This window comes from Girardinichthys multiradiatus, chromosome 2, assembly GCF_021462225.1.
Source record: "Girardinichthys multiradiatus isolate DD_20200921_A chromosome 2, DD_fGirMul_XY1, whole genome shotgun sequence".
NCBI classification, from domain to species: domain Eukaryota; kingdom Metazoa; phylum Chordata; class Actinopteri; order Cyprinodontiformes; family Goodeidae; genus Girardinichthys; species Girardinichthys multiradiatus.
The window spans coordinates 41,424,371-41,446,773 of record NC_061795.1 but is presented as its reverse complement, the minus strand read 5'-3'; the positions used below and the strand labels follow the sequence as shown (position 1 = coordinate 41,446,773).

The 22,403-nt window shown below is 36.7% G+C and overlaps 1 protein-coding gene across 9 annotated transcripts in view; it reads left to right on the top strand.

The window, feature by feature from the left end:
• The window catches only part of mical2b (microtubule associated monooxygenase, calponin and LIM domain containing 2b), a 71,573-nt gene that overhangs the window by 46,116 nt on the left and 3,054 nt on the right, over nucleotides 1-22,403 (top strand). For 2 of the 9 annotated variants that reach the window (XM_047392909.1, XM_047392914.1), the window contains exons 17-33: nucleotides 472-633; nucleotides 746-1,000; nucleotides 1,107-1,229; nucleotides 2,092-2,496; nucleotides 3,351-3,452; nucleotides 3,567-3,659; nucleotides 5,491-5,677; nucleotides 5,879-5,952; nucleotides 6,308-6,383; nucleotides 12,510-12,668; nucleotides 15,633-15,680; nucleotides 17,242-17,342; nucleotides 19,185-19,409; nucleotides 19,580-19,749; nucleotides 19,855-20,228; nucleotides 21,150-21,223; nucleotides 21,305-21,394. In XM_047392909.1, the coding sequence (XP_047248865.1) occupies nucleotides 472-633; nucleotides 746-1,000; nucleotides 1,107-1,229; nucleotides 2,092-2,496; nucleotides 3,351-3,452; nucleotides 3,567-3,659; nucleotides 5,491-5,677; nucleotides 5,879-5,952; nucleotides 6,308-6,383; nucleotides 12,510-12,668; nucleotides 15,633-15,680; nucleotides 17,242-17,342; nucleotides 19,185-19,409; nucleotides 19,580-19,749; nucleotides 19,855-20,228; nucleotides 21,150-21,223; nucleotides 21,305-21,394 (2,718 nt within the window). Of the gene's footprint in view, nucleotides 1-471; nucleotides 634-745; nucleotides 1,001-1,106; nucleotides 1,230-2,091; nucleotides 2,497-3,350; nucleotides 3,453-3,566; nucleotides 3,660-5,490; nucleotides 5,678-5,878; nucleotides 5,953-6,307; nucleotides 6,384-9,675; nucleotides 9,956-12,509; nucleotides 12,669-15,632; nucleotides 15,681-17,241; nucleotides 17,343-19,184; nucleotides 19,410-19,579; nucleotides 19,750-19,854; nucleotides 20,229-21,149; nucleotides 21,224-21,304; nucleotides 21,395-22,403 lie in introns of those variants that run through there. The other 7 variants (XM_047392922.1, XM_047392932.1, XM_047392940.1 and 4 more) reach the window with 7 other exon arrangements.

Below are 22,403 nucleotides of genomic sequence, written 5' to 3'. Positions count from 1 at the left end.
TATTCAGTTTTACTTTTAAAAACAACAAAACTGGACCAAAGTCCCTTCCCGCTAGGTAAAAACTTATAGCTGATGCTAAAATACCTTAGGGAATTTATAATTGAATTAATTTATTATATCTTTGTTGCGGAATGTTCCGTAGCCAACCGAACAGGGTCTTTCTAAATTGTAGAAGGATAAATATTAACTTTAATGAGCGAGGCCTACATTGATAAACAAATGAAATTAAAGTTTGCTGAGTTGAAGTTTGGACTTCTAAGGTGAGGCCAGTAACACCTTCTGTTTACTCTGTTAAAATGATTTGGTAAACCATCTGTGTTTAATTAAGTAACAATTGGATCAAAACATTGTCTTCTTCATCCATCACATCTAACCTTTGGACCTACATTTTTTTTTCTAGTGTTGACCTTTGACAATACTTTTCCTTTTCCTCTTTTAACATTTTTGTCTACTTTTCTATCCTTGAAACAGTCTGAAGAAACCTCTAGTCCTTCTTTTTCTCCTCATCTGTCCACTTCCACCTCCCCAACATCTTCAGATGAGGAGGAGGAGGAGGAAGAAAACCCCCGTTTTGCTAGACCCAAAGTTATCCCCCCTCTTTCTCCTCTTCCTCCATCTCGTCCTAAATGGCAGGTACGCTTTTCTCCAAACTTCTTCCTGTGTTTAAAAGAAAAGTATTAATATAACTTATGTGAACTCACCCGTTGTCCTCCTGCCTCTCCTCTCCTGATCCTCCTGTTTCCAGCCTTCAGTCTACCTTCGGTTGCTGGAAAATCCCAGTTCTGTTTCTCAGCAGACCAGTTTCCTCTCTTCAAATAATTCATCCTTTAATCAAAGACGTTCTCCTTCACCCTCACACTCTCAGAGCCATCTAAGTGCCTCTGGCTCTAAACTTTATCAAACAGAAAGCGCCCATCCTGACTCCCCAACAAGTTCGTACTCTGTGTCTGATCTGTCCGCTTCGGAAGCTGTTCTGTCCTCTGACGAACCTGTTCAGAAGGTGAAATTAACCTTAAATATAAATATACTTATAAAAATATACTATACCCCACATACACGCCGTCTCATTTTCTCTCTGCTTTGATTACCTTCTACTTTCTCCTTAGAGTAAAAACCAGAGGTTGTCCTCAAGAGAATTTTCTTGCAGGAGTATAAAAGAGAGAGCTGTCCTCATGTCCACCATGTTTCATGGGTCCAACAAGCCACCTGCTCCTCTGCCTGTTTCACAGGTTTTGTATTAGATCAGTTACTGGCACTAAAATATTCCTAACTGGTCATCATGACTGCTTTGCCCATTTCTGCAGTTTTAGCCTCTCTTAAGTTCAGAGTGGATGGCTATGGAGGACTAGGACCAAAAGCAGAAATAGAGAAATATCAAAATAAATAACTGCTATGTCCGCAAATGCGTCAAAAAGGGGAAAAAAAGAAATGGGGCGCGGCGCTGGTGGTGTAGGGGTTAGCGCGACCACATATAGAGGCTATGGTCCTCGATGCGGCCGTCCTGGGTTCAAGTCCCGGACCCGGCGACCTTTGCCAAATGTCTCCCCTGTCTTTGTCCCTCCTTCCTGTCTGCCTAATGTCAAAAATAAAGGTCTCTAGTGCTGAAAAAATTCTTTAAAAAAAAAAAAGGGGAAAAAAGTAAATCAGTAGCACTACATAATACATACTGTAAATCAGTTATATAAATAGGTATAATAAAAAAGGGATGGATTTTAAAGGTTTGCAATTAAAATAAGTTTAAATTAGTAAATTTCATAAAGCAAGAATCAAATTCCTAAACTTAACTTATTATTTAGTATTAGAAATAATTCTTACTTTTAATACTCCTAGTCCTCCATAGAGGTCAGGTTTGTGCTCTAATTTAGAGTTTTACATTCAGTGCATCCTTCAGAATCATTCAATCTTTCATTCCCCACAATTTACCCATTTTTACTGTTTATTAATAAGAAATGCTAGTTGTTCTTGAATCCTTTTTGAAGTTTAAGGATGGGCTAAAAGCATTGATAAGCACATTTTAACAAGTTATTGATTTGAAAACAAAGTATCCCATTCTTCTCAATCTCTAATATCTGTCTGGCTTTGCCTTTGTAGGTGGAATCATCTACCTCATCTTCTCCCTCCTCCCCATCTCCTCCTCTTCTGTCTCTATCTAAAAGCTCCACCATGTTCCCTGTGGTCCACCCTGTTCCTGATCCCACTGCTCAGAGCTGTTTCTCTGCTATTCTACCGAACACCTCTGAACCTAAAGAGCCACCCTCTCCTCTGTCCTGCTCTCAGTCTGAAAAAACTGAGCAAAACTCTTCTTCTCATCCTGATTCCTTCACATCCAACAAAAAAACAGGTTCTCCCATGTCTTCAACTTGCATTGATCAGAGTCAGAATGTCTTCACTAATCTCAAGAGGATAAACAAACATTCCTGGAATAATAATGTGGAAAATGAGCAACAGAGGATTCATGAAACTGCGTTAAAACTAGCTGAAAAGGATCCCACTGAGGTAACAGGTTTCTTGGTCATTTTACATACAGTTAATATTTAGTTTGATTCTTAGATATTTATTAGGTAAACAGTAGTTTGGGCTTAAAAAGAGACACATGGTGTTTCATTTTTAACTTTATATAAAATTATTAAAACTTAAAAATATTAAAAAAACATTTATGATCCTTGCAAAAGTTTTTCATATTTATTGACATAACGGCCGCAAACGTCCGTGTATTTTATTGAGATTATATGTGATAGACAAACAGAAAGTAACACATACTTAAAGTGAAAGGAAAATATGTTTTTCAAATATTTTTACAAATTAAAACCTAAACGTATGCCATGCATTTGTATTTAGGTCTCTTTACTCTGATATTCCTAGACAAAATCCAACCAATTACCTCCACAAGTCACCCGGATTAGTAAATACAGTCCACCTGTCACTAACTTTACCTCAATTGGAATGCAGCTGAACAAACAGCATCATGAAAACCAAGGAACACTTGAGACAGGATGGGAATAAAGCTGACATATTTAAAGCAGTATTTGGTTATAAAACAATATCCCAACATTAACTATTAAGTGTGCAGAGTCAGTAATTAGTGATAAAATCTAAAGGTTTGCCAGGATTTTTAAATGATAAAACATAAAGATTTTTAGGTTTCACCTTTTTTAAATTTCAAAAAACTCAGTGACAAGTGTACAGTTGATGTTTAGTGCCTTTAAAGGATGCATAGTACAGATATGCTTCAGGTAAAAAAAACTTAGAAACATAGGAATGTGAATAACAATTATGCAACCACAAATCTGCTAAAGTGTAGTTAAAACTAAACAGAGATTGACTTTTTTTGCCGTGTGGTGTTCATTTAGTGCGCAGCAATCTGTGATGGTGAGCGCACCAGAAGAATTGCTCCAAAATCAATCATTCGCTCTGAGAGTTGTCCCTCCGGAGCTCCTAGTTACAGTAAAGAGGTACAAGTTCAAACATGGTTTAGCAGTTCAACAATGCATCAGTATTTTCTTGGCATAAATTCTCTCTTTTTTTCCACTTCCTTTTGTTTTTTCTCTACTTTGTATAAATATTAGCGAGTAGTTGGAAAGGTTTCATCAGCTATAGATGCTAAAGCTCAGATACTGGCCGTCCTTTATGAGACAGACCACAGGCCCAATGCCCCACCGGTAAGATGCATGTAGATGGTTAAAAGACTAACCCAGACCTTATGCGGGAGCTACATACTAATATGATTTGTGAAAACTTGGCTTGTTAACCAATAATTTAAGTGTCTGTGGTTTGGTTTTATGAGCAGGGAATTAGAAATCTGAGAAATGAGGAGAAACAAATGCAATAAAGTATTGCCAATGTTAACTCGCACACCTGAGCTCCAAAGATGAAGTAACTTTACCTAAGAAGGTGAACCCCAGATGCAACTAATCTTCACATTGCTCAGATCTTATGAAGCCACAAACATTTGAAGTTTTTTTTTTTTTAGAGGGTCATGCAGCAAAATACAGAACCTACGTATCTCCAGCAGGTCAGTTTTTGAGTCCATCTAGAGAAGGTACCATTCTGCCTTGGACACAGGTTTTAGTTTAAGGTACCTGGAATATCGCACATTCATTTCTGTTTTGTTTTTCTATTTCATTGTGACTCTTCATGTACTTTCATTCTAGTTGTGTTTTTTGTAAAATACAGTTTCCTAAAAGTAAACTTTCCCTACAAAATGTCTCAATTTATCTGTAGAACTGCTAAATACTTCTGACCTAAAACAATAAGATTAAAATTACCCCTGGTTTTTGAATTTGTAGTGACCTCTTTCTGTGGTGAATGGGGTTTGTTGCTCTAAAAACCTGACAGAAGAAAGGAGGAAGAGCAACGTGGTCATTTTATTTACTTGATGTGGTTCATGAGGGGATTATCTGACTGTCATCCTAGGTTCCAGTAACACTTTTGTTATGAAATACCTTTATTTATGAGTACATTTTTTTTATTTTATGAAAAAGAAAATAGTTAAAGTACTGCAATACTTGTGTATGTCCCAGCTTGGATGTCAATCTTTCCAGTTCAGCTAAATCCTTTTTTGATTCTTCAAAACAAAGGCAGTATTTTACAATTCATTTGGTATCATGAAGAACACATATTAATACTTAAGTAGTTTTGCACATTGTGCGTGATTGTGTGTGTGAAGGGGGTGGGGGCATTTTGTGTTGCTACAAAAATAAGCATTAAGAAATAGAGTGGCAGTAAAAAAAAAATTTTATCTGGGAAGATTTTAACAAATTGTGGCTATAGAAAACACTATAACGCACAAAATAATAGCATAGCCGTGTCTCCATTTCACGTTTAAGTCCAACTACTGTTAGCACTGCAGAACTGTAGGAAGTTGGAAAAGTAGCAGTTTAAAAATAAATGAGCCATTGTTTCAAAGGTCATTAAAGGGTTCATCTATTTTAGCAGATCTAGTGTAGTGAATATGTTCAGTAATGACATTGCGCATTATCTTACTTAGATATTTGCAACTGACAGCCCACATAATGAAAATCCCCCCAGTGACGATGCTGTTTGATGGATACTCAGGTCTGAAACTAAAATTATATTATCCCAGGAAGCTCTTGAGAAAGTGATTAACAAAAGTTCAGTATAAATAATGTGCTATTTTCACTATATTAATAGAAACTCATGGGACATAATTATCTATATAAATTAAATTGTCCTCAGTTTTGAGACTATGTATTCTTGTGTGTTGTTTTTTTTTTTAACTAACTGGGGGGCTTTGCTGTGATTTTCACTCGGTACTGACACGTTTTACTTTTTGTGACTAATAAAAGTTTTGACTAATTTAATTGCTTCTTAGCCCTTTTGTGATCACTTGTTTTTCAGTTTTTATATATGCATGAATGTTTTTCTTATTTATTTCATTTTCTATAGGTTTCTGGAGAAAAACACCATGCAATTTATTAGTGGAACAATATTATTATAATTTCACCTTCTCATGGTCTTTTTTTCCTTCAGTGTGTGGTGCGTAAGGACTTCCCTCCTGGACTCGGTGGCAGCGACATCTGCCACTTCTGCTCCAAACGGGTGTACGTGATGGAGAGACTCAGCGCCGAAGGCTACTTCTTCCATCGCGAGTGCTTCCGCTGTGATGTCTGTAACTGCACCCTCCGTCTGGGTGGACACACATTTGACTCACAGGAGGGTATGTCTGATTCACTATAACTAATTCTTATGCCAACATTAGGAGAATTTGCGTAAGTCCTAATCTTATCTTTCATGTTGGCCTCGTTTATGATTTATTATTACTTGCATACATAATTGTTTTATAAGGTTTGTTTGAATTAGACTGAGCTACAGGATAATTAGATTGTAATTTTATTTTATATTTGTTATTTTACTGTAGGAAAATTTTACTGCAAGATTCATTATGCCCAACGTCAAAACAGCACTAACTGGGGCAGGGTCAAAAGGACGACGGTAAGACACACTTTCATGTAACTATTACTTTACTTTTTTGTAGTCATTATTAAGCAGAAAGTAAAGGATTAGTAAAATAAATAAGGAACAATCCCAGCAAAATTTAAGCACACATTTCTTAAGAAGATAAAACAAAACAAATAGAATTTCTCTTTATTAAATTAGATTGGCAAAGTTGCTGAAAAAAAGTTTTTTTTGTTTTTTTACATAATTTATTTTACAAATATAACTGGCAATTGTGACAGCAAAAGTAAAAACGCACAAAAATAATTCTTTTAAAATATCTTTTTTCCTGTGCAATTTACATAAACACATTCGTAGTAACTTTCATGCATTGTTGTCTTAATTGTTACAGGTAGACCGAAGTCACCTGAAACCCTCGTCTATGGACAGCGGGATCTGTTCAACCACTGGCGGCATCCAACCTGCAGGTACCCTGGTTTCCTTGCTTAAGCGCGGTCTGAGCTGGCCGAGGCGTGCTAGTCGGGCTGTGTGTGTGTTGCCTCAGCAGCTGTTGGGAAGTGTGTGTGAGTCTATCACAGCCATAGGATCCCACGTAAGGAGCTACTCGCAGGACTATATATTCCTGTTTGAGCTGCTGAGCCTTGGCTGTCCTCTGCTCTGCATGATGCATGAGATGTTGGGACAGATATACCAGGAGCCCCAACTGTCTCAGCAGCAAATCTTCAATCAACAGCTTGCATAGTAGAGGGACTAACACTGCGCTTTTGTTAGGCCACCTCACAGGTAGATAGTTACCCTTTACAGCTTAAAACTGATCGGTTGAGGTTCACTTAAGTTCACTTTCCTGCATTTAAAATCACCTTAGTTATTCTGACTTATTGTAAACTGTCACTATCTCAAAAAACTGCTGTACTTTATTAGCTTACACTGCTTCCATTTAGTGCCAGATAGATAATAACTATGGTTGTGGGGAGTAGTTTTGAGCAGTCAGTATCTTACCTGCAGTAGACAGCAACTGTCTCCGTTCAGATAATCAGGGAATTAGGATTCCAGCTAATAGCTACAGGGTATGAAGAAGTCTGAAACAACTGTAACTCAAAGCTTTCCTTGCAGTTTGAGCGAATGCTCTATTATATTTTTTTATAATTTGTAATTGTAGTACAATTTGAATACATTGGGGTTTTCTCTACCAAATAACAGTGGTGCCATGAATCTTTGAATCTGGTGACTGTGCTGTGGATCATATTAATTCTCAGTTCCACTTGTAAAAACAACATCCCTTACAGTTAGAGATCAGTCATAGGAATTGGTGCAAAAGTTCTGAAAATAGTGTTCACAAACCTTTAACTTTTAATCATTTTGGATGGGGAATATTTGCTCTGTCCTAAATAGCTGCTAGTTACTTAGCTAATGGGCCCCATAGGCCTCTGACTGTCCTCAACTGTAAGGTGGACTTGCTTAGTAGGATGTTTGGACTGCTGACTACTTTGTTAAGATGCTAACTACTCATGACCCCTCTAGGTGCATCAAAAGCTCGTTATAAAAACTAAGGACATAATTAGCCCTTTGACTCTGTTCCAAGCTAGCTTAATTATTATGGAACTGGTTAGCCGCATGTTAGACAATAACAGACTCTTTTGGCCTGTTTTTTTCTTGCCTAACTGATCTGTGATATGTTGACTTGTTCCAGGAAGCTTTGCAGAAACTTTACACAAGTTACTGTCAAAGTCTTGGTCATTAATTCCTAACGTTCACACCATTGTGTGCACCTCATCTTGTTGTCCAGGACAGGAATTACGGGTGCCTAAAATTTGTTTGCTGAAGCCTTTTATTACAAGATTGTAACAAGAATTGTGACCTGGAACATGTCCCGATTCTAACCAAGAAAACTGTCCAAACGGTGTGGTTTCAGTTTAGATTATCCAAACTTCTGGCAGTGATGATGTGAAACAAACTAGATTTACAACTTTCTGCCTTTTAATTCTGCCCAACAGAAATGTGCAATGGAAATGCCAAAACAGTAATTTTTTTTTTTTTATCAAATGTGTATTCATTGTTGATCCTCTGTAATATTATTTACACCATTTGTCTTGATGTAACAAATCACACTTCAAGGATGAAAGGCTCATTATTTATGGTATTTGTTTAGAACAATTCATTTAGAATATTAGAAATCTGTTTGCAAAAATAAAGTTTTTTTTATTGTTTTTTTTTTATAGTGAAACTTTTATTTGCAATGTGTTTTTGTTTTTTTAGTTTTTAAATTTTTTCCTGATGGTATTACATTTTTCTTTAATTGGTAAATAAATGTTTGTTTACAGTTACATTTCAGGCAATATTTAATAAAAAACTAATGCAAACAAAAACAATGAGCCTTATCTATAAGATAGATGTGCTCATGTGGCTAAAAAGCCCGTTTCAAAGTTTTGTTGCTTTTTATTTTGACCCAGAGGGGAGTATTTTGGAATTATTTTGTGAAGTGAAATCGTTTTTTTAAAGTAATGAACTGTAACTGATGGCTACATTTTTGTTTGGTTAATTGTTGTATTTATGTTTTATTTACTAATGCTTACAGTATTATGAATGTTTTTGAAAACCCTTTGCACATTTTCTTTTAATTTTCCTTCTTTTTCTTATTTACTTTCCTATCCAAAATGTGTTTTCCAAGCTTCTGTTTCACTTCATTTTGTTCAGTCTGTTTCAACTTTCCAATGCTGCACATTCTGATTGGCTGATTCCTGCCAGCAGTGAAGATGACAAAGTTTGGTCATATGATCTAGTTGTATTGCTTTTGCATTGGCTGCGTTTTGTAGCTTCATCTGCTTTTTCCAACTAACCAGGATAACTAATCACAAACCAGCATGAGTTTCATGCCTTGCATGTGAAAGACTATAAATCCTATTTGAAGAATTGTGCAGCGTTGACTAGAACACCAAATCGAATATTGTGCCTGTGTTGAATCACAACAGTTAATTAGTTGCTGAATAACTTGCCATTTCCTACAGTATCTCTAAATGTTTCATCAATGCGGTAGCTGCCACCATTCCTTAATTTTTGTCAAAGCTGTCACATCTTAATATACCAAAGCTAAAAATACACGCTTCTTGATTTGGCTTTGCTAGAAGTGTGAACAATTAGTTTGTCAGTCTTCATATCTGGACTTGCTGAGCTAAAATATTTTTCTTCTGGTGATAATTTTAATGCTCATATTCTTGAAAACTGTTTTTTGGGCATAACTTCATTTTCTTGTAAATGAAACAAAAATCCTGCAACATTGCCTCCAGGATTCATTGAGGTTTAGTACTGGTTTCCAGTGACTGCATTCAGACAAATTCTTGACAAAACAAAGTGTCTTTACAGACAATAATGCGACGTTCAATTTGTTGCAGAAGTCGAAGTTCATATCTCAGGGCTCCTAACATTTTCTATTTCACAAATCTATACTTTTCCTAAATCAGTTTTCTTGATTTAATCAGATTATCAGAATTATATAAATCAGGTTATTTTCCAGAGGTTGTTGATGTTTATGCAGGTGCCTTTTAGTTCATTCGTTTGGTGTTATTTGGGAAAGCCTTTCTAACGCTGACATTGTGCCATGCTTGTCCATGTCCTCTTTAACATCAACCATCCATCTGAAAAGCTTTTGGATTTATTTCCTGCCACTGATATATCAGCAGCAGCATCCCCTTCTCTTTGGCCCATTTGACAGTAACATGTCCCCACGTGTGTGTGGTCTGTCTGTGGTTCCCTTTGTTTCAGAAGGAGACCTCCTCACTCCTGCTCTCCTCTCCAGATCTGTCTCATGTACCTCTTAGTCTTTGCTCAGGAGATAATTAGCCAGACAGCAGCTTTTTTTGCCTCAGACTGCCAGAAAACTCACGTTTTGCGGTACGGTTTCTGTTTCACAGTTGTATCATTGCAGCCTGTCAAGCAATTTTTGTTTTGCTCATTATATATAAATCCTGTAAAATTGCTTAATTTATGATATTTAGAAGCTGTATATATAAATACTGATAAATAAAGGTATTTGATTACAATATCCATTCGCAGTCTCATTTGTTGCCCATCAGTTAGACCACAGAATTTCCAAGAGGCATAAAATGACCAAACACTTGGCATGTGGTTTATTCTCATAACCTATTCTCTCATAAGAGCAAAATTAACACATTTTGTTAGCTGTTTAATGTAAATCCTTTCTCCAACTATTTGCTAAGTTGACCTAACATCACCCACACAAATCACGCTCATGATCACAGCTTTTAACAATTAACACATGTTTTGTTGTATTTTATAAGAAAACAACTACGCTTGAGCTTTGCGGCAACTTCTAGGTGGATATAGATCTTCCCTTTTTATGACAAAATGTTACACTATTGAAGATTCTTAAATGCCACAGCTGGAAAGAAAGGACGGGCCTCATGCAAAAGCCTAACTAGGACCAAAAAGTGTTCAGCCACAGAGTTTCAGACTCTCGCCAACCTGAACAGGATTGAAGTGAATCTAACCAGTTTATTTCTATCAGCTTCTTCATGGGCTCTGCTAATGGGTCTTTCTGTCCTTTTCTCTGTTTTTCCCTCATAAAGTTTGTTTAAAAAAGCAAGGAAACAAACAATGTTCAAACCAAAGTGGGAACATTTAGTAAATGCCTTCTTACCAAGATGTGGTTGTCTGGTATTCCCACCGGGACAATGTTTACACCAACATATTTTTCATTTCTTTGCTGTGACCAAGTGGAATCACCTCTGGAAAGATACTGTACATTGTTGACTTCATTACTCTGTGAGTACACATAATGAATATGTGACTTGTGGGTTCTTATACATGAAATGAGATCACTGTGGCTCTGCAAACTAGATAAATGGTGTGGATTGTTTTTCTGTACCTAGTTTAATAAGACTGTCACTGTTAAAAGCAGAAAATGTTCATGTGTTATCTGGATTGCATTGATTTAAAGTACATGTGAAATCTTTAAAAATGTTGACCTTAGCTATATTAGAGTAGGCTTACTGTGAATATGCTATACTTAATATATGTCAGAATGCATGCCATACACAGTAAAAAGAAAGTACACCCTTTTTCAAGTCTAGGGTTTTCAATATCAGGATATGATAAAAAATGATCTTGTCTTTATCAGATTCTAAAGTTTTTCAAGAGTACCAACCACACAACAGATTTCATTATGTATTAAACAAAGATGAAGCAAAAGAGTAAAAGCTATGTGCAGAAAAATCAAGTTCACCCCAAGATTTAAGATCTTTTAGAACCACCATTTAGAAGCAACAACTCATATTCTGTATGAGTGTCAGTCGCTCACTTTGATGCAGAAGATTTTTCGTTCAGATGCTCCTGTACAAATTTAAGTCTTGCTGTCATATATATTTTAGATGGGGGCAGGTTTTTCCCCAGGCAATCCTTTAAAATAAAACATACTTGTTCAGTATTTTCCTAATTACATTCTAATACAACGGTCTCCAGCTAAAATAGGAGGAGGTCCACTACCTCCATCATCCAAACACTTTGGGATCTGAACATTTTAAATCAACTGACACGAATATTTTCTTTCATTTTTATTTAACATTTAATTAAAAACAACAACTCCAATGTGAACTACTGATCAAATATTCATATGTCTATAAAATCATTTGTTGAACAGAAAAGTGCAATCCAATTTAAGTGCCAATATTAAACGCACTTTAAATGGCACTGTCAAGCTGGGTCAGTACATCTTGGTATAGCAGTTCTGCTCTCCTTGTTGTGTTTGTGGCAGACATGGCAATTTGCTTAACCTTTTCCTTAAGTTGTTGTCCTTCTTTTCTGCCACAGCTTCCATGCACTCTTTGATCATTTCCCAGTCAGTAAAAAGCTTTTTTGTGTTTTCCTAAAATCCATGGTACTCGCAGTGAACACTCATGCTCACTGTTACGCTGTAAGAGATTGTGTTATCAGCAGTGTAGCTCGCTCATGCTGTCCCCTCAGTTCATATATTCTCCTTGTCCTACCATCAGACCCAGGTGAATAGCTAATGTGAAGTTCTTATGTTTGGTTTCATAATGTCTCTTTTGATTTCCACTCTTTATAATTATAGTTCTAATACGATTTGTTCTAATATATTTAACATGCTGAGCCTAGTAGAGTTTTTTTTTTTTTTGCAATCTTCCTGGTCAGTCATAAGTTTTGAGTGGATTTTGTAGAGAGATTGGCATCAGCCTTTAGTGTTATTGGCTGTTGAACAATCCTTCTCTCTGCAGAATGATGGACTTGAAATAGTTTGGAAATGGCCATAAAACCTCTGCACATTAAAGGGCAGAAACAGTTGCTTCTCTAAGGTCATTGCTTTACAGTTTGGCTCCATGCCACCAAACCGCCAAAATTCCTGCTTTTGTAGGGGTAGTCACATTTGTGGACAGTAAAATAATCAAGTGTATTTGAATAATTTAATACAACTTAAAGACCAGGTCATTTTTAATTTCTCCTGAAACATAAAACCCTAAAATTAACAGTGTACTGTCTTACTTTCACTGTAATTGTCAATATAACTCATATTTGTTTTGGATCTGGGAACATTTGTGCCCACACATTGTATTTATTTGCAGGTGAGGCATCCAGAATGCAGTCAGAGCAGCTGAAAAAAGGTCAAACATTTCCTGAGGATACAGAAATTGCTGTTGATACTCTGGATGCTTCCTGCTTAGTCAGACCTACAAAGGCAGAAGGCACCGCTCCCAGAGGCCAAATCCAGGACAGCGCCAAAGGTAAATGTGGTCCAACATTCAATCTTCTGAAATTGTTTTTCTTGAAGGTTTTTACTACAGTCACAGTGCTGAAATGAGTTTAAAATCCCTTTTTTAATAACTTAAAAATCCAATAATCCCTAAGGGAATTAATTATAGGGAAGAATCTTAAACTGGCTGAAATTTAACTTAGGACTCTGATGCAATGTTTTTTTTGATTTGCTTCCCCATTTTATGTCAGAAATGAAGGGTAAGGCTGACATTTCGCAGCTTTTCTATCCTAAATTTGGCAAAAATTATGTTTTACAGAATACACCAACAAACGTTTAAACAAATGGGGCGCAAACTACAATTATTCAACTTTTGGACTTTCTGTATTAGTGAACTAAGGCTTCTTCATCGTGTTTGGTAACATAACATGAAATGAAAATTTTACTCAAAGAGGTTCGATAAAATTAATACATGTTTTCTGCGTTTCAGCATGTAAAAAAAAATCCTTTGTAACCCTTCCTATAAAAACAGAATGACTGCTAAAACTAAAAACTGTAGAAAGACATTCAGAATGTAAAACTGAAAAAAGGTAAACAAGTAAAACATTGGGACATAAAGGTAGAAACATCTGGAGTTTAGGTTCTCTTTAATTTCCAAACAAATAAAAAAACTCTAGTGAAGACCAGAAAGTCCAGAGAGGAGAGTTGTTTCATAACTTATCTACAGTGGCTCTCAAAAGCGTACACACCCCTAGTAAAATGCTAGGTTTCACCCATTAATATATCATTTGAAGTGAAAAAACAAATTATTTTTGCAATAATGTGGTTGCAATGAAGTGCAGTTATTTTTCAAATGACCTCATTATTCCAAAGGTATCAGTCAGGAGATGTTCTCCAAAAATATCGGCAGCATTTTAACACTATGGCACAGTAAAGGCATTCACCAGTAACTAGACAATATATGGAACAAAAGTGACATTAAAAAATGCTGATATTTCTCAAAGATTGATGGAAATACAAACAGAAACTGGTTATGGAGGCTGGCAAGAGGCTGACAGTATCATTGAAGGAGTGACATGAATTTCATGTGACAATTATCTCCTGTATTTTCAATATGTATGGATGAAGGAGTAAGGTTGAGAGACAGAAAACATCCTGTCCTGGCAAAAAACTTCTTAAACCTTGTGGGATAGAATGTTAAGTTCTGAGGAAACTGAACTAGAAGATTTGGGTCATAATTTCAAATTATATGTTTGGCTCAAAGACAACACTACACCTCACTGGAAGAACACCTCACTCATGGTAGGATATGGTGGTGGAAGTATCATATTCTGGGGTCAGATAAATCTGATCCATTTTTTGTTTCATTTGGTTATTAAGACCAATGAATACTGAAGTTTTAAATACCACTCAGTTTTGGAGGGCTGTAGGCAAGTGATATAAACATGATCTGAGGAATTTGGAGAACTTTTAAATGGGCATGTTCCCTCAACTCAAGCTGTGGGAAGCTGATCGACTCTTCAAAAAAGACTGAATGCTAAAAATGAATCATAAAGGTGCTTAAACATAATATTATTTCAAGGCTATGCAGACTTCTCCAGTTGGATAATTGCAAATTTTTTTCCTTCTAATAAAATAATTTGGCAATCAAATTCTACATTAAATATGTCGCATTAAAAGTGGAAAAAGTTTTGAAATCATTTATAAAAGTCTCATTTTTTTTTTTAGATAACAAAAAGGGGGTGTGCACTTTTAAGCAGGTGTTTCTTGTTGACATTACCTTTTTAACATCAAAGGTTATGGTTTAACAAAACCCTAAGTGCTTGATTACAAGGCTTTTGGACTTCTCATGTTTCTGAAGACCTTTCACTTCACATCCAAAAGGCTTTTTCAGTTCATGTTTGGAAGTAACAGACTTGTATGTTGTAGTCAGAACAATCACACTAATAGGACCATTAGGTCTCTAATGAGGCAATCAGGACATGTGAATCCTGGACCCCACCCTCTATTCAGCTCAATGTTTAGATCTTTGTTGCTTGACCATCCAAACATGTCTCTAACAATACCATGTGAATTGGTCAAGTCACATGTCATGTCCCGATACTCTAAAACCACCTGGGGAATCGAGTAAGGGCTGCAGAGTAGATGTTGGAAAGATGAAAACTGAGGACTCCTCCTGTGTTTGGGGTTGGTTTTTCATGTTTATCATACATTATATTGCCAAACGTATTGGGTCATTCCACCAAATCAATGAATTCAGGTGTTACAATCACTTCCATGGCTGTAGTTATAAAGTTTGATGTGGAGAAACGTAACTGGCCTGACATCAACCTTCTTGAACATCTTTGAATTAGAAAGGATGCTGAAATTCTGGTTTCTCATCAAACTACTCCTAAGCCTTGTGGTAGATGTTTACAGAATAGGTAAAGTTGCTATTGGTGACAAAGGGGGGGGGGGGGGTCCATCAACATATTGGACCTTTTTATAGATTAGGAATAAGATGTTATGAAAGTTAGTGTACGTGTAAAACTAGACAAACAAATACTGTTGGCAATTTAGTGTAGATGGCTTCTTTCGATTCTCTCTCAAACCCACTGTCCCTGTCTAAAATAACATTGCTGTCATCTAATGAGTTTCATTTTCCATGTATTTTTCATGTATCTCAAAAAATGTTTTCCTCCTGTTTATCAGCTCTGTCTGCATTGGCAAACAATGAATTATGTGGGATGCTGAGTGAATACAAGTTGAGGAGCTCTTTTTAAATACTAACCTGCATTTACAGTGGCATCAGTTGTCCTTTATGTTTACTACTAATTTTTATGAATAGTTCAGAGACAATAACTTAATAGCAATGTATTAAGGATTCAGTCTAGAGTCACACAGTGAGATCTTAACTCGGTTTTTAATACAATTATTTATTGGATAATTGATGTGTTTGTGATGGGGGGGACCCTTAAATATCCTCATGGGTCATTTGATTCCATTTGGTCTGCAGGTCACTCTAACAAAAAACATAATCGATGGAAACGAAAGGTTCGAGCAAGTGAGTGCCCCTTATGAATGTTCCTTTTGTCTCAGCTCTACTTGTCTCTCTTGCAAAGTTTTAGCCAACACCTGTGATTCCTCTCTTTTGTTACTAACCACCATCTTTTTTATGCAGCATGATGTAAAGGTTTTGTTTTGCTTGATATCTTTTCTAGAATGTGTTCCCTTGTTTTGTCTATTAACAGCTGGCTGTATTTTGTTTCAGTTTTCAGTTTCTCAAAATTTTAACCAAAAATCTAACAATATTAACTCACCAATGTTATACTAGTGGCCTACATGATTATGCAGACTGCTGTTTGACAGTTGTCCAGCAGGCAGTCACTGAAACCCTCCACAGAAAAGCTAGGGAAAAGTGTTTGGTAGAAAAACGTACTTAAGTAACAGGGAAATCTTGAGTCTTGAGGTGATGGTGGTCCAAAGCCTTTCAAGAGTTTGGGGGAGATTCACAAGGCCTGAACTGCAGCTGGAGTCAGCGCTTCAAGAGCCACTACACAGAAGAAATATCCAGGATGGAGCAACAACTATTAGATTCCTTGTGTGAAGCAACTCCTAAACCAGAGGTGTCGAAAGTTTGTGACCTTGGTTAAGAAGAATAAAGACTGGACCACTGCTTGGTGGCCAAAGACCTCTTCTTTTTTTTTTTTGAAGAAAGTGAATTTTGCATTTCATTTGGAAATCCACTTAAGCTGTAGGTGGTGCAGTTGTTAGCAATGCGGCCTTGCAGCAAGAAGGTCCTGGGTTCGAATCATGTGGTCTGCAAAGCGCTTCACACTACAATTAATCGTTCACCCAGTCATACACACATTCACACACTGACAGTGGTAAGCTGCATTGTAGCCACAGCTGCCCTGGGGGAGACTGACAGAAGTGATGGACATACTTTTTTTTTAAAAGGCTCACATTTGTGTATTAAAAATTCCTTTTTATTGGTCTGATGTAAAATTCTGATTTTAGACACAATAATCAGAATTGACAGAAAAAAACCATTGAAATAAATCACGCTACGTAAAGTAGCTATAATGCAATTTTATAATGGACCTGTATTACCATATGATATTAGAAATCATTTGTTAGTGATTGGGTGCTTAACAGAACCCTGCCATGCTACATATTCAACTCTAGATGTCAGTGTGGCTCAACATTTTTTGGTCTTTCAGCACAAAATGTCACTTTAAAGTACACAAACTGATTGGTCACGGGGGAGAACCACAGCACCATTCTGTTCCTAGTTACCTGTGTGTGTGTGTGTGTGTGTGTGTGTGTGTGTGTGTGTGTGTGTATACATATAAACCTCCTTTTAACTTTGGTGCACCATAGTTACTAATTTCGGCACTTTTATTTCTGAACGAATAGATTAGCCTTTATTGTACTGAATGTCTGATCAGAGAAGCAATTTCTATAAGACCTAACCTGTTAATGTTAAATTTAATGGTCTTAATGTCACATTAGATCTACATGCACGGCCTGATAACCTGATTTATACAAGTGGAGGGAAAAAAATGTCTGTGTTTATTGTATATTTGACAATGCCATGTTTTCTGTTGTGTCTTTGTGCACAGCCTTCCCTCTGATCTTCATCAAGCACTTCCGCTCGAGACCAGAAACCGTCCCTGAAGCTGATTCTGATTTTGAGGAAGTCACTTCAACTGAAACACAGATTGTACGTGGCATTTAAAAACTTCTTTTTGCCATACAGGGTACTGGAAAGTACTGGAAAGGGTGAAACAAGCCATTGAACTTCTATAAACAGTTGCAACTGAAGCTCCCAGGAGCCTTAAGCTCCTTAGAAGGAACCTTTTTGATTATTTCAATTCTTATTACCTTAAAGGATTAGTTAAAAAAAATGACTAAATTGATAAGGCAAATAAAGCTAAATCATATGACTTTCCCCTGTCCAAGATGACAGTGCTGGTCAGACAGCAGCTTAAAAGCAATGAAGTATTTGTCCCAACTAAACTAAATTTGTCTCAAACAAAATGTCCCCAAAGATTCTGTCCCTATTGTATTAACTCAAATATTTTTATATTTCTAAAGGTTTATGAGCATGGTTATTATTTTAATCTTATAACTTTAAACATGAGCTATTTAACTCCCAAAGGATGTTAGAAATTTATCAATTAAATTATGCTTCAAAGAGCAGTTACCTGCCGAGCTTTGACACAATTTTTTGTTTTTAAAGCTGACAGTTTGTATGCCCTAAACTGGAGTTGAACATAATCAAGCTGTTGGAAACTTTAAAATGATCCTGCTTACAAATGACAGTCCAAGAGACATTTATTGTATTATTCAGATGTCTAAACCCCATGGAATACCTGCAAATATGCTAGGCTGTGGAAGAAAGTCTGAAATAGAATCAAGCTTCTTTAGTAAAGTCTGGACAACTAAGAAAAATCCCAGTGTGACTGCAAGATATTTACAGGATGACCTGATGAAAGTGGATACAAATGCAGCTTTAACACATGTACCAAATAAACAAGGACTCCATGGCCAGAGTCCAAGACACATTCCAGTCTTGACCATAAGGAACCTCAAAAAGGGACTAGAATATGCTGGGAGACATTTGGAAAAGAATACAGATTTTTGGGAGAGATCGATGGAGTGATGAAACCAAACTGCAACAGTTTGGACTTAAGGACCACTGGTTTGTCTGGGTGTATAAGGCCAGGCTTAGGACCACAAGAATATCATCCCACAGGTCAAAAGGGAGGTGGGTCATCTATGATGTTGCACTGTTTTCCTGCAGCTTGAACTGACAGTCTTCATTTTGTATGTTGCATCTTTGCTTCCCAGAAATGCCAGAACATTTTATAGAAGAATGTGATCCCTTCTGTGGACCAGTTACACGTGGGTGATCACTGGATTTTCTAAGCAAAACAATGATCCTAAGTACACATCCAAGTCCACCAAAGCTTGTTAAGAAAAAGATCCTGGAACATCAGTGGCCCTTAATTTGGATAGAAAATCTTAGGTTGGATTTGAAGAAGACGGTTGCAGCAAAGAAGTCCTGAAACGTCACTGAGCTTGTAGCTTTTGCATGTGAAAAATGGGAAATGATTTCTAATTAGCTGTAAAAAGCTTGTCAGCCCTTACTAAAACATTTGTTAAAAGTATTAAAATCTAATGGATGCTCAAAGAGCATTGATGCTGGGGGGTTCGCAAATGCAAACTTAGTTAAATTTCAAATTTGATCTTTAAAGTTAACTTGTCAAAAAAATGTAACAAGTTTTAGGCAAATAAAGGAAAGTCATGTTCTTCGTTCATCTGCATACTTGGCAGAGAAGAGGAAAGATGGTTTCCAATGGCAAAACAACACTCTGATGTAGATGAATAAAACTGTAACTTATATTTCTTGCCAAGGTTTGAGGGTACTTCCTGATTCTTGTCGGCAACCCTGGTTCCAGGAAAAGGTTCTGGCAGTCCAAAGGGAGCTTAACAGTAGTTACAGAGTATTGGATTCACTGCCTTCCCTTAATTTTATTTATTAATTTGCCATGTGTTTAAGGAGCCCAAAACAACAGCAGATGTACAGAATCTTCCTGTGGAAAGTAAGAAGAGTGATAAACCATCAGCTGCAATAAAGTCAGTCTCCAGCACATCTGCCCCAAAGAAGCGGTTATTACTATCCCAGCCTGATAAAGAGAGGCTTTTGAATTGGGAAGATGGCCTGAAACCAGAAGAAACTCCCATTAACAGCAGTACAACAAACACTTCTCAACATAAAGACATGGTGAGGATTTCATCGTTTATTAAGAATGCAAAATAAGGATTAAATTTGCTTCACAAAATTGATTTATCTGCCACACAACAGTGATTCAGAGATCCACACTTAGAAATGTGAGAAAAATTAATTCCAGATCATGTTGACCACATCTTTTCTTTCCTCTTATGTTTTATCAGGTACAAGCAGAAGCAGATAAGCCTCCGACAAACCCGAGCCAGATCGGAACAGCATGCCTGAGCCAAACATCTGAATCTTCTTCATCTGCTATCCAGATCATAGCTAATGCCTTCAGGAGAACCTTTAGTGGGAGCAGCCAGCCCAGCAGCCCCAAGACTGCGGTTGTAATGTTTGTATTAATTCTTTTTTTCTTAGATTATTTATGCACCACAAAACTTCTGACGAGAACATCATCTGATATTTCAGTCCTTAATGGGTTTTTTTGTGTTACCAGGAGACCCAAACGGAACGTTCAACGTAAACCGAGGCCCATGTCTGAAGGAGCATTTAGCTTCAGCTCACTTTTCAGCCCTGTAGAGCCAACAACAGCAGAGAAGAGGACAAGCATGCATGATGTTCAATGGGCATCTGTAGGGACAGATCCATGGGGGGAGGGGCGAGACCTACCTTCCTTGTTGGAGCAGGTGTCTCTAAAGAGTCGGAGAGATTCTGGAGGGGTGTCGGACAAACGCTGTTCACTGTCCCGTCAAAGGGTAGATTTGTTTTCATCCCTTAGGCTCAGGAGGAGGGGCCTATCGGAGAGCGAAGGGAAGGAACAGGAAGCTCAAAAGGAATTTAGGACATTTCTGTCCAACCTGAGAAACAAAGGTAAGTGTGTGTATATATTGTACAGCTTTGGGCTTTGCAACAGTGTAGTATATATTTATTTTTATCATCTCTGCAGATGCTGTTCAGGTAATTTCACTTTTTTTTTTTTTTTTTCGGAACTATCATCAAAACGACCATTTCAAAATACTGCATATCATTTAGGTCCCAATTGGAAAAACCTGTCACCTTATACCAGGGGTGGACAATTCCAGTCCTCCAGGGCTGGTGTCCTGCAATTCATAGTTTCAGAAACATATTTATATACTGTATAAGACCTTTGGTTTTCTTTGATTTTTTTTTTTCTTCCTAGGTGAACAGAGTCTTTCTGTTTGAATGGCACTGGCTTTTGCATCACAACTGACCAGCACCACAAAGTGTTTTTCTTTTAAGAAGAAAAATATAGCTTTTTCCTTCAACTTTTTTAAGCAGCTAACTGTGGACAGTTTTAGGGGAGGGGGGGTTGTAACTTTGTCCATCTACCTTTTTTGAATTTTCTCAAAACTGTTAAACTAGAGTTTGATAACATATAACAGGGATCACAAAAATTCTTGCTGACAATATTGTCTACGTTGTTTTTTTTCTGTATTCTATAGTGACTTAAAGAACGTTTTTGCCTTGTTTTACCATTTCATTGAAAATATTTCTATGTTTGTCATATTTTTGAGCTCTTCTCACAAGTATTAGAATTAAACATGAGATTGTGAGATGGATGGGGACGTTGTTTGCAGTATTGTGATTGCTGCTCTGATTTGTAATGGTGAAGAAAGGGAGGTCTGGGTCATCAGTGACTTGATCTCATATTAGTGGATGGATTTTATTTTTCTTGGAAACACACCTGTATTTTACAAATTGTACATAAAACAGCAGATTAAAATATTACTTTTTTAAGGTGTTCTGATTTTTTTTTTGTTATATCTCTAGCCTCTAGTCAACAGAGTTTGGAAGAGCTGTCATCAAGTGATGATGATAGTGAAAACCTGACCTCCAACAACAAGGTTTGTACAAACTATTTTTACATTTAGGCAGACATCAGAATCCAGTTAACTGTTTGAGAGGTTTTGTCCTTCACGTTCCAGCTATCCTCAGACAGACTAAGGAAAAAGCAGGAAAAGATGGCGTCCCAGCAGGCTAAACGGGAACAGCTGAAGAGGCTTCATCGAGCTCAGGTGCCCCATTTTTGCCTTTCTATAGAGATATTTGTGGTAGAGAGCTGGGCATTGCTTCAAAACAATCCATTTAAAGTGTGACCTTATAAAAGTGTGAATATGGCTGTTATCGGTCACATTGTAAAAGCTTTTTGTGTTAGGATGAGTGTTTTTTTAACAGGTGTTTAATTTAATGGCTGAGTTTCAGTGAGGAAAGTGTCAATTTCTGAGGTATTTTTAAATGGCTGAACTGGCTCCGTATTAATTCACCCCTTCGCCAATTTGTATGCCCATTTCTTTCCTGCCTACTCACATTTTGTGCCCATAGACAAATCATTGTGTACCCGTGTCCATAAACCACAACGTATCAGTTTGTTTTTTCTTTATAGGTAGTGTTTTTATGAATTATGTAGATAAACAGGCATAGAAAATGCTTAAATCTTACTGGTAGACCAATGAAATATGAACCCTGATGCTGAGATTCTGATGAATCAAAGCAACTCTAATTGACCTAGATAATATTGATCAGAATCATAAAACCACATTTTGACCGTACACAGTAAAATAAAGAAAAAAGGGGTTACAAAACGTCTCCAAGGTGACAAGTGAAAACTCCTGACTTTGAATTTAAAGAAATGCTTATATTTATTCAACCCCAATTCTTTAGATGGATTATTTTATTCTGTCTATACAGATCATTAATGTTGCTATATTCCATTTACTGTACCACATTCATGGTAAATTATTTATAATGAATATTATTTGGCAAGCTTGCGTAGCACAGATAAAATAAATAAATAAAGCAGCAACCCTGTTTCTTGGATGGAGCTGGGATTTTATTGCAGTAATTTGTGGCATTTACTGGGATAATTATAAAACTGATAAAACTTTTTCAAACATTAATTGGCATCAGTATCATCTTTTGGCAATACATCTATCATTGCATACAGTCAGAGCCCAATAAACCACAAATACTCCTCTAGAAGTAAAACTTACCAATTATTGAATAGCCTGCTTTAGTACAACAGTT